This window comes from Mus caroli, unplaced genomic scaffold (assembly GCF_978045245.1).
Source record: "Mus caroli unplaced genomic scaffold, Mus_caroli_1 scaffold_6, whole genome shotgun sequence".
NCBI classification, from domain to species: domain Eukaryota; kingdom Metazoa; phylum Chordata; class Mammalia; order Rodentia; family Muridae; genus Mus; species Mus caroli.
In genome coordinates this window covers 143308373-143323455 of record NW_028227261.1, presented here as the reverse complement: position 1 = coordinate 143323455, position 15083 = coordinate 143308373, and the positions used below count along the sequence as shown (strand labels likewise).

The following is a 15083-nucleotide window of genomic DNA, read 5'->3' as shown; positions in this document are numbered from 1 at the left end:
CTCCAGAAGAGCAGTCAGTGCTCTTAACCACTGAGCCATCTCTCCAGCCCCATACATTTTCTTGTTAAAGGAAGAAAGGCTACTCAATAAAATGTCTCTGCATAGTTTGATTCTACTAGAAATATATATATGTACATAAAAATTTTTTTTTTTTGGTCAGGGGTTGCAGCCAGCAGTAAAGATAGGTAAATAAATGCTGTATTATATTAGTTTATAATCATATTTGTGAATTGTTTTAATGTTTTCATTGACTTGCAATAAATTTATTTTAATTAGGCAGATTGGATAAGCTTTAAACATTTAAAGAAAATAAGATAAGTAATAGTCATGAGTATTTTTAAATCAGCACAGTAGGCCCGATTTTCATTTTGAAGTACATGTCAAGAACACCCCTGTGTTCCTACCAGTTATGGGGTTGAGACAGGAAGATCGAGCTTGAGGCCGACTTGGGGATATAGCATGAGGCCTATCTTTACAAAACAAAAAGAGTTAGTTGTCAGAGATTATCTTTTTGTAAAATCTAGATGATTGAAATGATTGTAGATGTGATATTTTCTTTTGGGGGAAAAGTTTTGTAATAAATACTTCCATTTAAAAATATAGATTATTCTTTTTGTTTTTAAGAACTTGGCAAATGGCTTGAACCTCTGAAAAACCTCAGATTTGAAATTAACTGCATCCCAAATCTAATTGAATATGTGAAACAGGTAAGTAAAAGTTAGAAGGGCTTCGATTGTTGTGAAAGTGATGGCACATGGAGATGATACTGAAGTTATCCTCTTGATAGTGGAGAAACCACGACCTTGATTGATCTGTGTGACTATAGTATTTGATGCATGGATGAAGGTAGTCATGTACATGAACACACATGCATGCGATACTCTGTTTAAATAACCTGCTACTCTATGTTTGGATGTCTCTTCTGCCATGTGGAGTCCAGGGATGGCACTCAAGTCTTCAAGCATTTTGGAAAGTACTTTTGGAAAGCTATCTCCTAGGTCCTACAAACACCTTTGAAATTAAATGCTACTAGTATTCTAATTTTAGTTAATGAAATAGTGTAACTCAGAATATTTAGGTGAAAATGGATGTAGCCAATTCCAGATAATTCTAGTGTGGACCAGTGTTCTTTGTTGTTAATTTTAGATAGTGACAACTGTAGTTGAAATTAAAAGTTGAAATCTGTAAAAATATATAATTTGTAAAAGTAGTATTCAAAAATTCATATGTATTTGATAATGAAAAAAATTATTCATCATTAATCTTGCAGGTTGCTCTTTCTCCCCTTTTTTTCTTACTTCATCCAGTGGGGCTGAAGGCACATAATGAACACGTCTACATCAGTGTAGACTGAATTCTCTGCTACTCCTATGTTTAGCAGATGACCACTGTGTTTTTTTCATATTTGAGAGAGGAAGTCACCTTGGTTTTGCCGCTGTAATATATTATTAAAGTAATTTATATATTTTGACCAATTCTTTCCTCTTTTGAAGTCAAAAGAAAGTATTGTTTAGTACTATCTGCTTTAGCTCTTTTTGTCTTAGTGATTCCCTTGTCTTTTTCATTCTGTGTCTCTTAAGAATATTTTTGTTTGTTTGTTTGCTTGCTTGCTTTTCCTTTTTCTTTTATAGAAAGGTCTCACTGCCCTTGCTGGCCTGTAACTCACTATGTAGACCAGGCTGGCTTGTAACTCACTATGTAGACCAAGCTAGCCTGGAACTCACTATGTAGACCAGGCTAGTCTGGAACTCACCAAGATTGGTCTGCCTCTGCCTCGTGAATGCTGAGATTAAAGGCAGCCTGTGCTACATGAGATCCTGTCTCAAAACAGAAAGAGGGTAAAGAGAAGAAAAGGCCTTGAATTATTGTCTATAACTAAACATTTTAAACTGATGATGGTGGTGAATGCTTGTAATCTCAGCACTGTTGCCTGAGGCGAAGGGTTGCAAGTGAGAAGCAAGCAGAGACTGCATCAGAAAACATTGCCTCAAAACCAGAACCCTGCCATGGCCAGGGAGGAAGCTCTGTTGGCAGAGTGCTTGCCCAGAATGCACAAAGCCCTGACTTTCGTTCCTGCAACACACGAGCCGGGGTATGGTGGTCTGTAGGAATCACTGGTACAGGGTTATATTGTCAGCTGGATGGTGAGTTTGAGGCCAGTCTGGGTTACATGGGATCCTATCTCAAAAAACCAAACAACAAAAACGAAGTTTTGATTTCCTCATAAACCTTGTATTTATTTCTATTTGGATTTTTGGTTTGAGGTAGGATTCAGTTGGAAAACTTAGGCTGGTCTTTACCTCCTGAGTGCTAAGACCAGTCACGTACTACCATGTCCTTTCAAGTCATTACCCCATAAATTTTATCCTATCAGTAAATCCTATCCTAAGATACACTAAATACAGTTGAACCAATATTGAAACTTGACGATTTCTTCTTGTCTCAGTGATTTGTAGAACTGTAAGAAAAAAGTTAAGGCAAAAGGATAATGCAGAACAGAAGCCGTGAGGGAGAGCAGGCTTGCTTTGTTGGTTTGCTTGCTTTTAAAGCTTATATCCTGAGACTTAGAAGTTGGAATATTTTAAATCATCAAAAAATTTCAAGTTATAAATTTATTAATAATGTTAGTCTGTGAAAGCTATGAAATGTAAACAAAACTATTTGGTATTTGGAAACATAATCAGATTTTTTGTTTTTTGAGACAGGGTTTCTCTGCATAGCCCTGGCTGTCCTGGAACTCACTTTGTAGACCAGGCTGGCCTCGAACTCAGAAATCTGCCTGCCTCTGCCTCCCGAGTGCTGGGACTAAAGGCATAATCAGATTTTAAATACAAAAACAGTTTCATTTCTTGTACTCTGTCTTTTTGGTGTCTGCATTTTAAAAAATAAATGCTATTTAGTCTATGAATGTTTGAAGGTTTCCTCTAAGCCTTGAAAGAACTTTAGTAACCATGGGGCCTTTTAAATATAGTCTGGCACAGTGGTGCAAATCTGTAATTCTAGCCCTTTATGAGGCATAGGAGGTGGAATTAAAGTTAGAGGCTAATCTGGGTATCTTAGTGAGACCTCTGCTCAAAACAAAAACAAAACAAAGACCCCAGAACCCAAGAGCTCACTTGTCAGTTTAACCATTGCTTCATTTTTGAGAGAAATAATATAAAATGGGTCTATAGAAAAGAGTTATTTTAAATTCTTAATACAAAGAATCATAGGCTTTTATTTACTGCTTTGTTTTAGTACTTTAAATACACAAATATGCTATGTTTGATTTTTTATTTTGTTTTTTGTTTTTTGTTTTGTTTTTTTTTTCAAGACAGGGTTTCTCTGTGTAGCCCTGGCTGTCCTAGAACTCACTTGCTGGAGAGATGGGTTAGCATTAAAAACACTGGTTGCTCTTTTGAGGATTCAGGTTCCATTCCCTGTCCCTACATGGCAGCTCACTGTAACTCTAGTTCCAGAGCGGGTGCGACATTCTTATGCACACATACATGCAGACAAAACACCAGTGCATATAAGATAAAATTAATAAATCATTAAAAACTTAAAAAAGAATTTTACAAGAAAAAGTGAAATGTACCTAAGGTGAACTAATTTACCTAAGTTTCTTTAGTAGTGTGGTTTTTCTTATTTGTTGTCTCTTTTGTTTGTGTGTTCTTTGAGACTGGACATGGTATAGGTCTAACCCTGGCTGTCTTGGAATTCATTGTGTAACCCATGGCTGGCCTTAAACTCACCACTGTGCTTCTTGCTTCAGCCTCCTAAGTGCTGTCTTTGCTGGTCTACAGTAGCACACCCAGCTTTGTCATGCTTAAAACATGCTAAAGAGTGAACAGTGTGCAGCCCAAGCCTTTGTGCTGAGGATTAAAGCTAGAGCCTTGTGCATTCACATGCACACTCTACCACGAGAAGCTCAGAGTCTTCACTAACTTAAGCTTGTTTGCTTTTATTTTATTTTTTAAAGAATATTGATAACTTGATGACTGCAGAAGGAGTTGGCCTTACCACTGCCTTACGTGTTCTCTGTAATGTGGCATGTCCACCACCTCCCGTAGAAGGTAATATAATTAATATACTTTGAAAACTTCCGTACTTAAGCCTGATTAAATTCATTAAATATTGAAAATATTCTTGATTGATTGATTGATAGCATGTAAGTAATTCGTTTTTTCTTATTCCTTCCTTATCCCATATAAAGGTCAGCAGAAAGACCTGAAATGGAACCTTGCTGTTATTCAGCTTTTTTCTGCTGAAGGAATGGACACCTTTATTCGGGTTCTGCAAAAATTGAACAGTATTTTGACGCAACCTTGGCGGCTCCATGTGAACATGGGGACTACCCTGCACAGAGTTACTACCATTTCAGTGGCTCGCTGCACGCTCACTCTTCTTAAAACTATGCTGACAGAGCTCCTGCGAGGCGGCTCCTTTGAGTTTAAGGACATGCGTGTTCCTTCAGCACTTGTTACTTTACACATGCTCCTGTGCTCTATCCCTCTCTCAGGTCGTTTGGATAGTGATGAGCAGAAAATTCAGAACGATATCATAGATATCTTATTGACTTTTACACAAGGAGTTAATGAGAAGCTCACAATCTCTGAAGAGACTCTGGCCAATAATACTTGGTCTTTAATGTTAAAGGAAGTTCTCTCTTCCATCTTGAAGGTTCCAGAAGGCTTCTTCTCAGGACTCATACTCCTTTCAGAGCTGCTGCCTCTTCCCTTGCCCATGCAGACCACGCAGGTACCACTTCATATCACATGCATCTTGTAATGACTGCAGTAGCTCCTTAGTAATGCCAGGGATGCTGGTCAAACCTAAGCAAGCCTTCGTCCTCCTCCCCAAAGACAGAGTAACTGAGTTGAGGGTGAGATGAACCTGAAGCGAGTTGGAAGTGTGGGGTAATGTTTTAAATGCCTTTTGTGAAGTGAGTTTTATCATGTTGTTATGTATACTTGTACTTACGTTTTCCTGTTACTGCAAATCTTTTTTCCTCCCCTTATCATGTTTTTAGAATTTGCAAATTAGATTGCTTCATCAATGGACTCTGCTCAACTGACTGCCAACCTGAGAACAATACTTTTTTTAGACCTGTTGGATTCAAACAATTGTTTACTTGTAATAGTGTAATAGTGAATTCTGTTTTAAGCATGCAGTAAAGGTGTGCTTTTTATGACAGTTTTTCCTGAACAGTTTTGCGACTATAATAAATATTAAAAAATCTATGTACACACACATTATACTTTTTTAACAGGTTATTGAGCCACATGATATATCAGTGGCACTCAACACCCGAAAATTGTGGAGCATGCACCTTCATGTTCAAGCAAAGTTGCTCCAAGAAATAGTTCGTTCTTTCTCTGGCACAACCTGCCAGCCCATTCAACATATGTTACGGCGTATTTGTGTTCAATTGTGTGACCTTGCCTCTCCAACTGCTCTTCTGATCATGAGAACTGTGTTGGATTTGATTGTAGAAGACTTGCAAAGGTATTTTCATTCCACCTTAAGAAGTTTTCCTCAAGTTACTCTTGACACAGATAACCTCTTTTACATAGTTTGGAAACTAGGGTTTAGTAAGCCCAGATAACATGTGGATGTATAAATACACACACACACACACACACACACACACACACACACACACACACTATAATATATGAAAATTATTTTTTTAGAATGCTTTATCTTCTCATTTCATATGTGAGTCATGTTGAAGGTCTTGATTGGGGTTTTTATTTCACACACACACACACACTATAATATATGAAAATTATTTTTTAGAATGCTTTATCTTCTCATTTCATATGTGAGTCATGTTGAAGGTCTTGATTGGGGTTTTTATTTCATGATGGCATAGTGCTTGCTTGTGTGCATGTATGGTCAGGACTTTATATATATAGTTGCTTTTTTCTTTCCTTCTGTGTGGATTCTGGGCTTGAACTCAGGTCACTAGGGTTGTTCTGTCTGAGTGCCTTTATCTCCTGAGTCGCCTTCTTGCCCCAGTTTTGCAGTTTTTAAAAGGTGAAGTATAAACAACTATTCTGACTTGAAGTATATTATTGAAATCCTGAAATTATAAAATTTTACAGTGACTATAAGCTTCTGGAAAAAATCATTATATCAAAGGAATGAGGCATATGTTTTATACAAAATTTGTGTGAATCGATATATAGAAAACATGAAATTGTGTTTAGAGTCAAGAACCTTGTTTACTGAACATGTTGATTTTATTTCAGCACTTCAGAAGATAAAGAAAAACAGTATACTAGCCAAACCACCAGGTTGCTCGCTCTTCTCGATGCGCTGGCTTCACACAAAGCTTGTAAATTAGCTATTTTGCATCTAATTAATGGAACTATTAAAGGCGATGAAAGATATGCAGAGATCTTCCAGGATCTCTTAGCTTTGGTGCGCTCTCCTGGGGACAGTGTTACTCGCCAGCAGTGCGTGGAGTATGTCACATCCATTTTGCAGTCTCTCTGTGACCAGGTATTCATTGCTTTTATTGTCATCGTTTGTGTTGGTGTAACTCCTGTCTAGTAATTGTGAGAGTAAACAATGCAGCTTGCTCATGGTGTATTACTTTTGGGTTATTTAGGGAGTTTGGTAAGTAGAAGACAAGCAAATTAAGTTCGTGCATGGTAGTTTTATTTGGCTTAACCTTTGGGTCTCTGAGGAGATTTTCCTTGTGTAGTATTATTGCCAACCTGGGTAATAGCTTTTATGCAAAAGTTTCAGTACTTTTTATGGGTGATTAATATTTACTGTGTTACTTTTTTCCTAAGTACATCATTTAGTTTTATAACTTTGACTTTGGTCGAGTTAATATGTTGGTCTCTTGTAAGGATGACTTCTTTGTATGGTTAGTCTTTTGTATCCCCGACTAGCCTCAAACTTGCTAGGTAGCCATGGCTGACCTTTAATTCCTGATATTAATTCTCCCAAGTCCTAGGATTGCAGTGTGTGCCTCAAGGCCAACTTTGTGAGGACGGCTTGAAGCAGCAGGATTCACTGCAGTGTAGTGTATTCCAAGTGATGCTTGCAGCTGCTTTCCATGCTGTTGACTTGTTTATACGGTCATGAGACAGGGGTTCTCTTTCCATTGTTTGGAATCTTTAAAGAACATTTCCATGTAGTAACACATTTTTAACTAGTCAGAAGGCTCATGCCAGCTAGTCATCAGATGTGATTTTTTTTCCCAGAGAGAATATTTTCACTCAGAGCCTGTGTTGGCTGATGAAAGTGCAGTTTGGTTACATTGAAGACTCAGGGGCACTTTTGCATGTGGCTTGTTTTCAGAAGTGGTAGATGATAACTGTGGCCCTGGTTGAAAGTTTAAGGCTTCTGTGATTGGTGCACATTAAGTAACTCTCTGAGTCCCAGGACTGTTGACCCCTTGCTGCCCTTTTCACTCCCTTCTGATGCAAATCTGTGTCTACATGCCCCTGAAAGCCCAGGTGACTTCTGTAAATGAGTACTGAACGCTGCTGTATGTGTAGTTAGCTCCACTTGCTTAACACTAGAAAACTTGAGGGTTTTTTTTTTTTTTTTTTTAAGATTTATTTATTATATATGAGTACACTGTAGCGGTCTTCAGACACACCAGAAGAGGGCATCAGATCTTATTGCAGATGGTTGTGAGCCACCATGTGGTTGCTGGGATTTGAACTCAGGACCTCTGGAAGAGCAGTCAGTGCTCTTAACCGCTGAGCCATCTCTCCAGCCTGAAAACTTGAGTTTTAAAAGTTAAAAATTAGAGGGAGACATTTAACTGGAGATTGTACCTAAAGTTTGTTTGCTCTGTCCATGCCTTTTAATGAAGTTTTAAATTCTGATGTTGATAAATTTAAGATTTTAGCCAAAAAAATTTATTTCTAGAAGCCTCTATAATCTAAAAAGGAGTGTGAATCAGTTAATAGTAGACTGACTGATTTAAAGTATTTTACAAAAAAAAACAAAAAAAAACAAAAAAAAACCATTTTAAAATTGAAAGTCTGTCCTGGTCAGTTCATTATAAAGGTCATTCTTTTTCTTTTACTGTAAAGTACAAATATATCAGTGAATTTCATAAACACATACAATGTGTTTTGATCAATTCCACCCACCAGTTCACCCCAGTCCTAACTCGCCATTATTATCTTGTAATCTTGTGTGTTCCTCTCCCCACCCCCAACCTACTGAGTCCATTTAGTGCTCCCAGCATATACATGAGTGTAGGGCCATCTCACACTTCAGGGGCTACATCCCTGAAGGAAACTGACTGTCCCAGCAGATGACAACATGTTCACATATACTATGTTTTACTCAGCCCTCCTCTGCTCCTCTCCTGCCACACTCCTGTCTGGATTCATACCCTTTGCCTGCGTGAGTCTTTGTTCTATCTTCACATCTCATGTAGTATTAATAGTATACTCCCTCGTCCTCTTCCTGAAACCCCTTTCCCCTTACACAGCCCCCTTTTAGTTTCATGATCTATACCACATTCACACCTATTTTGATGACGTGAAAATGAGAAGCCAAATCCACACGAGAGAGAACAGTGGTGGCATGTGTCTTTCTGAGTCCGAGTCACCAAAAGTGGCTGATGATATCTTATATGTATGGATGTTGTTAGGCTAGGGTGACTCTTCCGTCCTTGTCAAAGGCAATGCTAAACTCTTCTTTTATGTAAATGGAAAATAAATTTTAAAAGATTCTTTAAAGGTAAAAAATAGTGTGAAGTAAAGGACTGTGTCTAATTCCTTAGATATACATTCTTACAGTAATTTATTATAAAAGAGTATATGTTCTTTATCTGTTTGAATCTATTTTGGGGATGGAATCATAACAATAATTTAAAAATTTTTATTTACTTGTATGATTCTTTTGTCTGAATGCATTTTCTAGGCTAACCCAGGCTATAGAACAAGGCCCTTTCTCAACAAACAACCCAAAACAACAATAACCAAAAAATCTACAACTAATATATCTATTAGAATGTCTTTTAGGAAAATTAAAAATGCATGCCTGTACAGGTCCGAAGAGGGCATCAGATCTGCTGGGACTTGAGCTTCGTGTGGTTGTGACCCACCATGTGAATGCCAGTGCTTGTAACTGCTGAGCCCCCAACAACATTTTAATGAGATTGTTACTAAGTATTAATTGGTGTGTGTCAGAAACAGTGGATGGTGATACTCATTTGGAAATGTTTCTCCCTGCCCCCCAGGACATTGCACTCATTTTGCCAAGCCCTTCTGAAGGTCCTGGCTCTGAGCTTGAACAGCTCTCTAACTCCCTACCAAGTAAAGAGCTGATGACTGCAATCTGCGACTGTCTACTGGCGACTCTAGCCAACTCTGAAAGCAGTTACAACTGTCTGCTGACATGTGTTCGCACAATGATGTTTCTTGCAGAGCATGATTATGGATTGTTTCACCTGAAAAGGTAGGCTTTGGAGAATTTAATATACTATGCCCCACCCCTCATTTAGTTAATCCGTACTAATATGGAAGGTTCGAAGTATGGCCTCTTTCACAGGGAAAATTTTGTTTGTGGCTGAGTCTCATTGGCAGATAGTAGTGGATTTTACAGTCTCTTCTGTCTGAGTTCTACTTTCTGAGACTTATGAGTGGCACTGTTATAAGTCTGCATAAGGATTTCTGGGTGCACTTGAAAATTTATTTCGGGCTGGGCATGGTGGCGCACACCTTTAATCCCAGCACTTGGGAGGCAGAGGCAGGTGGATTTCTGAGTTGAAGACCAGCCTGGTCTACAAAGTGAGTTCCAGGACAGCCAGGGCTATACAGAGAAACCCTGTCTCGAAAAACCAAAAAAGAAAAGAAAAGAAAAGAAAACTTATTTCTTTTGTCTAGGTATCTCAGAGTGGGATTACCCGGCCATGCGATAGGTGACTGTTTAAGGAATCTAAAGCTGCCAAGGTGTTTTCCAAAGTGTATCTCCTATTTGCTCCATCACCATTGCGTTAGAGTCCCAGTGACTACTTAGGTTCATCAGGGTTGTTTTGTCTGTCTTATTGACATGGCGCCTTCCTGTGTTGCTCAGGTTGGCCTCAGACGCGTGGGCTTCAGCCCTGCAAGCTCAGTCTCCAGAGTAGTCAGATGAGAGACATGAGAGACATGCCACCATGTCCTGGGTTTGCCAGGGCTTTTTTTTTTTTTTTTTAATAGATATATTAGTTGTAGATTTTTTGGTTATTGTTGTTTTGGGTTGTTTGTTGAGAAAGGGCCTTGTTCTATAGCCTGGGGTAGCCTGGAACATGTGATCCTCAGCCTCTGGAATGCTAAGATTATAGCCGTGAACCAAATGCTCAGTACAGACTCCAGGCTTTCTTAGATCAATTACAAACCTAAATCATTTACTTCAGCTTTTTTTTTTTCTTTCTTTGAAGTCTCTAGAAATTGGGCTGGTAGTTTTGAGCCTCTTATTTTTTTATTATTACCTTTTTCTTTAGGTCTGATTTTGTTCCTATTTGTCATGACTTTCTGACTGTGATAAAAAATTCTCAAGAGCAGGAGGCTGGCCTTTCTTCCCTTTATGTTGCTTTATGTGCATGCATGTCTTATCCAATGGCATCTCACAGACTGACCTGTTTGGTAAATGGGATAACACTGCTTGTTTAGTATTAACATCATACTTATTCCATTTGTCTGGTTAGGTTGTAGCTTAAAAGACAGCTGAATATTGAAATGGTTTTCCCTTGAAATTTTGTTGAAACTAAAAACCATGTAAGTGTATAGACTAATTATGATCAGGATTTTCGATACACACCAAGGGGGTTTGTTATGCAAAAGTCTTTTTGTATTGGGGTTGGCTGAGTCTGGTTTTCTGTAGTTACTGCAGATAAGGTGTTGCTGGAAGATCATCTGTGCATGTCCAGCACCACTCCCCACCATGCCTGTCTGCAGTAGTTAACACATGCGTTGTGAATAGCCCACAGAGCCTGCCGTCTGGTTCCTAAGCAGTTGCACCTCTGTTTAGGCCTTTGTTTTTCTTTGTTATTCTTTGTAATTCTTAAGTTAGCTTTCCCAGGTTAGTCTCTGAGCTAGTGCTTACCCTTCTTTGTTAGGGAAACCTTCACATCATGAAAAGAAATTTAGATAGGAAACTAGTAAGTTGCTTGTGATAGGTTTTGAAAATTTATTTTCTGAAGGAAGTTTTTTAGTAAATGCCAGGCATGGAGATACATATCTATAATCATAGCAACTGGAAAACTGAGGCAGGAGGATTGTGAATTTGAGATTAGCCTGCCCTGCATAGTGAGTACGTGCCCCTCTCCCACCCCCCCAAAAAAGAAAAAGGAAAAAAATAATGTAATTGAAGATTAAAATGAAGTGATTTTTTAAAGGCTAAATTTGTGAACAGAGACACCTAAATATATCTTTATGTTTTTTTAAATGGTAAAATAAATTTTCTGAACTTAGTTGTTTCTCATACTACTCTTATATACTCAACATTTTGATGTATTATCTCTTTTTTGTTGTTGTTGTTTTGTTTTGTCTTAGATCCTTTTGAGACAGTACCTCATTTTGAAGCCCTGGTTGGCCTAGCATGGTAGTTCTCAACCTGTAGGTCTCCACTCTGCTGAGTGTTGAGCAGCACTTTCACAGATGTCACATATCAGTTATTCTACATTACAATTTTTATCAGTAGCAAAATTACAGTTATAAAGTAGCAACGAAATAATTTAATGGTTGGAGGTCACCATAGGATAAAGAACTGTATTAGAAAGCTGAGAAGCAGTGGCTGAGAGCTTTCCTCATTTCTGCCCTCTGAGAACTGGGAGTACAGGTGTGCAACACTATGCCTGGCGTATTTTCATTACAGTTCTTAATGTGTCTGCTGTTGCCTTTGATTTCAGCTCTTTAAGGAAGAACAGTAGTGCTCTGCATAGTTTGCTGAAGCGAGTGGTCAGCACATTCAGTAAGGACACTGGCGAGCTTGCATCGGCGTCTCTGGACTTCATGAGACAGATCCTCAATGCTGATGCTATGGTTAGTGTGCATTTATCATTTTTATTTGATTTCTTTAAAGCGTTATGGATTACTTCAATTAAAAACGTATCTTGGAACTTAGAGCGATACCTTTTTTTTATCTCCCTGTAAAGTGGAATGCCGTCCAAAAGACAGAATAGCTGTTTTTTGTTCATGCTTGTTCAAATATGATTAAGACCCTTCTGTAGTGGTCCATACTCCACAAGCCATTAATAAGCCATTCTTAAGAAATACTTGGGGACCCTGTGTGGTGGTGTACTCCTTTAAACCCAGCACTTGGAAGGCAGAGGTAGGTGGATCTTATAGTCTGAGGCTAGCCTGGTCTATAGAGAGAGTTCCAGTACAGCCAGAGCTACCCAGAGAAACCATGTCTTGAAAAACCGACCAACCAACCAAACTCAAAAAAAGAGGGAGAGAGTAAAGACTTGAGGTTAAATAAGTTTGACAGTGTTGTCTCTGTCCCCAAACTTTATTATACACATTATTAGAAACTGAGTTCTTGCATATTTTTATTGCAGAATAATCCAGCCTTTCATAAAAAAGATTGTGCCGTGTGTGTGCCAGTATATACTTTTCAACAGTATATACTGTTTAAGAAATTCATCTTATGGTGGCTGGAGAGCTGACTCAGTGGTTAAGAGCATTGGCTGCTCTTCCAGAAGACCCAGGTTCAGTTCCTAGCACCCACATGTCAGGTCCCCATTGTCTGTAACTTCAGCTCCAGGGATCTGATACCATCACACAGGCATACATGGAGGCAAAACACCACTGCACATAAAATAAAAATAAATCATTTAAAACAAAACAAATCCAGCTGATAGTTTACAGTAGTCTAGAGAAGCTTGTAAAGGATCTTTTTACTGCAGGGTTACAGAATAACAGCTTCTGTGAGAAACTGTATGTGATTTGTAAGATTTTTTTTTTTTTTTTTTTTTTTGGTAACCTATCCTGTCTGATATTGTCCTCCAGTTTTGTTGTCAAAGTTTTCCTCTTCTTGGTGGTCCATGCTTCTGATCCTAGCACTCACACAGAAAGGAGGAATGACATGAGTTCAGGGCTAGCCTAGTCTGTTTACATAGTGAGTTCCAGGCTAGCCAGGGTTACATATTATGTGTCTGTGTTGTGAAAGGTTGTTGAATTTTGTTAAATGCTTTATGTGATTCTATTGTGATAATCACATGGGTTTTCTTTGTATTACTATAAGTGGATTAGGTTTTGATTATTGAACCCACATTGTTTTCCTGGGATTAGTCCAGTTCGATTCCTTTTATGTATGGATTCCTTTTATGGATCCAATTTGTTTTATTTAGTAAGGATTTCTTATGTATGTGTTCATAAGGGATCTTGGTCTATAATTGTCCTTTCTGGTAATGTTTTTTGACTTCATTGATAAGCTGAAGAGATTTCATTTGTTAGGTTTTAGAAGTTTGTGAACGGTGTGTGTGTGTGTTGTGTGTATGTGTGCTTATGTTTAAGACAGGGTTTCTCTGTTGGCCTGGCTGTCCTGGAACTCAATTAGTAGACAAGGCTGGACACAACCTCAAAGAGATGTGCCTGGCTCTGCTTCCTGAGTGCTGAGATTACAGGTGTGTGCCGCCACTGCTTGGTGTAGATTACTAATTGTTTAACACTAATGAAGCCATTTGGGGTCTGGGCTTTTCTTTGTTTTGTTCTCTTGTGAGGAATGGCATGATTCACCAATTGATGTCATCCCTGTACTGGGCCTCGCTTATCTTCTCTGTGTTGCTCCAATTTTAGAGAATGATCTGCTGACAGGAGCCCCTTTTCTCTTTAAGAATACTAATTTAATTAAGTCCATTCAGATTATTCTAAGACTGAGTTTCTTTTTTCATTCTTTTGGAAATACATTTCTCTGTGTTCATCTTCAGTATCTGATGGCATATAATTGTATAAGTTTTTTTTTTTTTTTCTTGGTTTTTCGAGGCAGGGTTTCTCTGTGTAGCCTTGGCTGTCCTGGAACTCACTTTGTAGACCAGGCTGGCCTTGAACTCAGAAGTCCGCCTGCCTCTGCCTCCTGAGTGCTGGGATTAAAGGCGTGCGCCACCACGCCCGGCTACAGTATTTTTTTTTTAAGATTTATTTATTTATTATTATATGTAAGTACACTGTAGCTGTCTCCAGACACTCCAGAAGAGGGCGTCAGATCTTGTTACGGATGGTTGTGATCTACCATGTGGTTGCTGGGATTTGAACTCCGGACCTTCGGAAGAGCAGTCGGGTGCTCTCACCCACTGAGCCATCTCACCAGCCCCCTAAGTATTTTCTTATAAACTCCAAAGTTTCTGGTAAACTGTCTTGTCTTTCCCCCTGATTTTTGTAAATTGAGTCGTTCCTTGGTGTGGTGCTTGATATTGAACCTGGGGCCTCATGCTAGGCTAGTGCCCCGCCTCTGCTGCTTTCTGTGTTCTTTCTTTCTCTGTTTTCTTTTCCTAAGTCTGGTTAAATGTTTGTCAGTTTTGTTGATCTTTACAATTTTGTTTCCTAAAGTTGTAGTTAATCTGATTCACCCATGGTCCCAACAGCAGATGATGTCAGAAAAGAATAATTTGTATGTTTTAAAATGAGCACCATTCTATGAGCTTGGTGAAGTCTCCCTTGTCTTGCACAAGAGTCACTCTGTGTCCAACAAATCTACACATGAGAACTATCCACCTTTTAGTCATTCAATAGCCATGTGGGTGGTTAGATTGGCCCTAAATGGTATCTGTTTGTGGATCTCATCATGATTTTCATACTTGGAGTTTGGTCATTCCTTGGAAGTGTAGATCAGTATAGTTCATAAGTTTGGGAGGCATGCAACCTTATCTCCTCAGATATTCTGGGTCTTTCCTCCTCTTTTGAAACTCTTAAATTAAATGCTGCTGGGGCTGGAGAGATGGCTCAGTGGTTAAGAGCACTGACTGATCTTCCAGAGGTCCTGAGTTCAGTTCCCAGCAACCACATGGTGGCTCACAACCGTCTGTAATGGCATCTGATGCCCTCTCCTGGTGTCTGAACACAGTGACAGTGTATTTACATAAACTAAGCAAATAAATCTTTTCTAAAAAATTAAAAATGCCCTGTGGAAGTTAG

At 38.7% G+C, this 15083-nt stretch overlaps 1 protein-coding gene, 1 non-coding gene and 1 pseudogene across 3 annotated transcripts in view; 1 reads left to right on the top strand and 2 right to left on the bottom strand.

Annotated features, from left to right (window-relative positions):
• Virma (vir like m6A methyltransferase associated) overlaps nucleotides 1-15083 on the top strand; it is a 64869-nt gene that overhangs the window by 37842 nt on the left and 11944 nt on the right. For both annotated transcript variants that reach the window (XM_085839498.1, XM_021159733.3), the window contains exons 11-17: nucleotides 625-707; nucleotides 3962-4055; nucleotides 4196-4740; nucleotides 5252-5487; nucleotides 6237-6489; nucleotides 9206-9423; nucleotides 11858-11990. In XM_085839498.1, coding sequence (XP_085695624.1) covers nucleotides 625-707; nucleotides 3962-4055; nucleotides 4196-4740; nucleotides 5252-5487; nucleotides 6237-6489; nucleotides 9206-9423; nucleotides 11858-11990 — 1562 coding nt within the window. The remainder of the gene's footprint in view (nucleotides 1-624; nucleotides 708-3961; nucleotides 4056-4195; nucleotides 4741-5251; nucleotides 5488-6236; nucleotides 6490-9205; nucleotides 9424-11857; nucleotides 11991-15083) is intronic.
• LOC115031044 (U6atac minor spliceosomal RNA) lies at nucleotides 8573-8674 on the bottom strand (annotated as a pseudogene).
• Nucleotides 13669-13770, bottom strand: LOC147004428 (U6 spliceosomal RNA). The gene has a single exon (XR_015047471.1). It is a non-coding gene; the product is annotated as a U6 spliceosomal RNA (small nuclear RNA).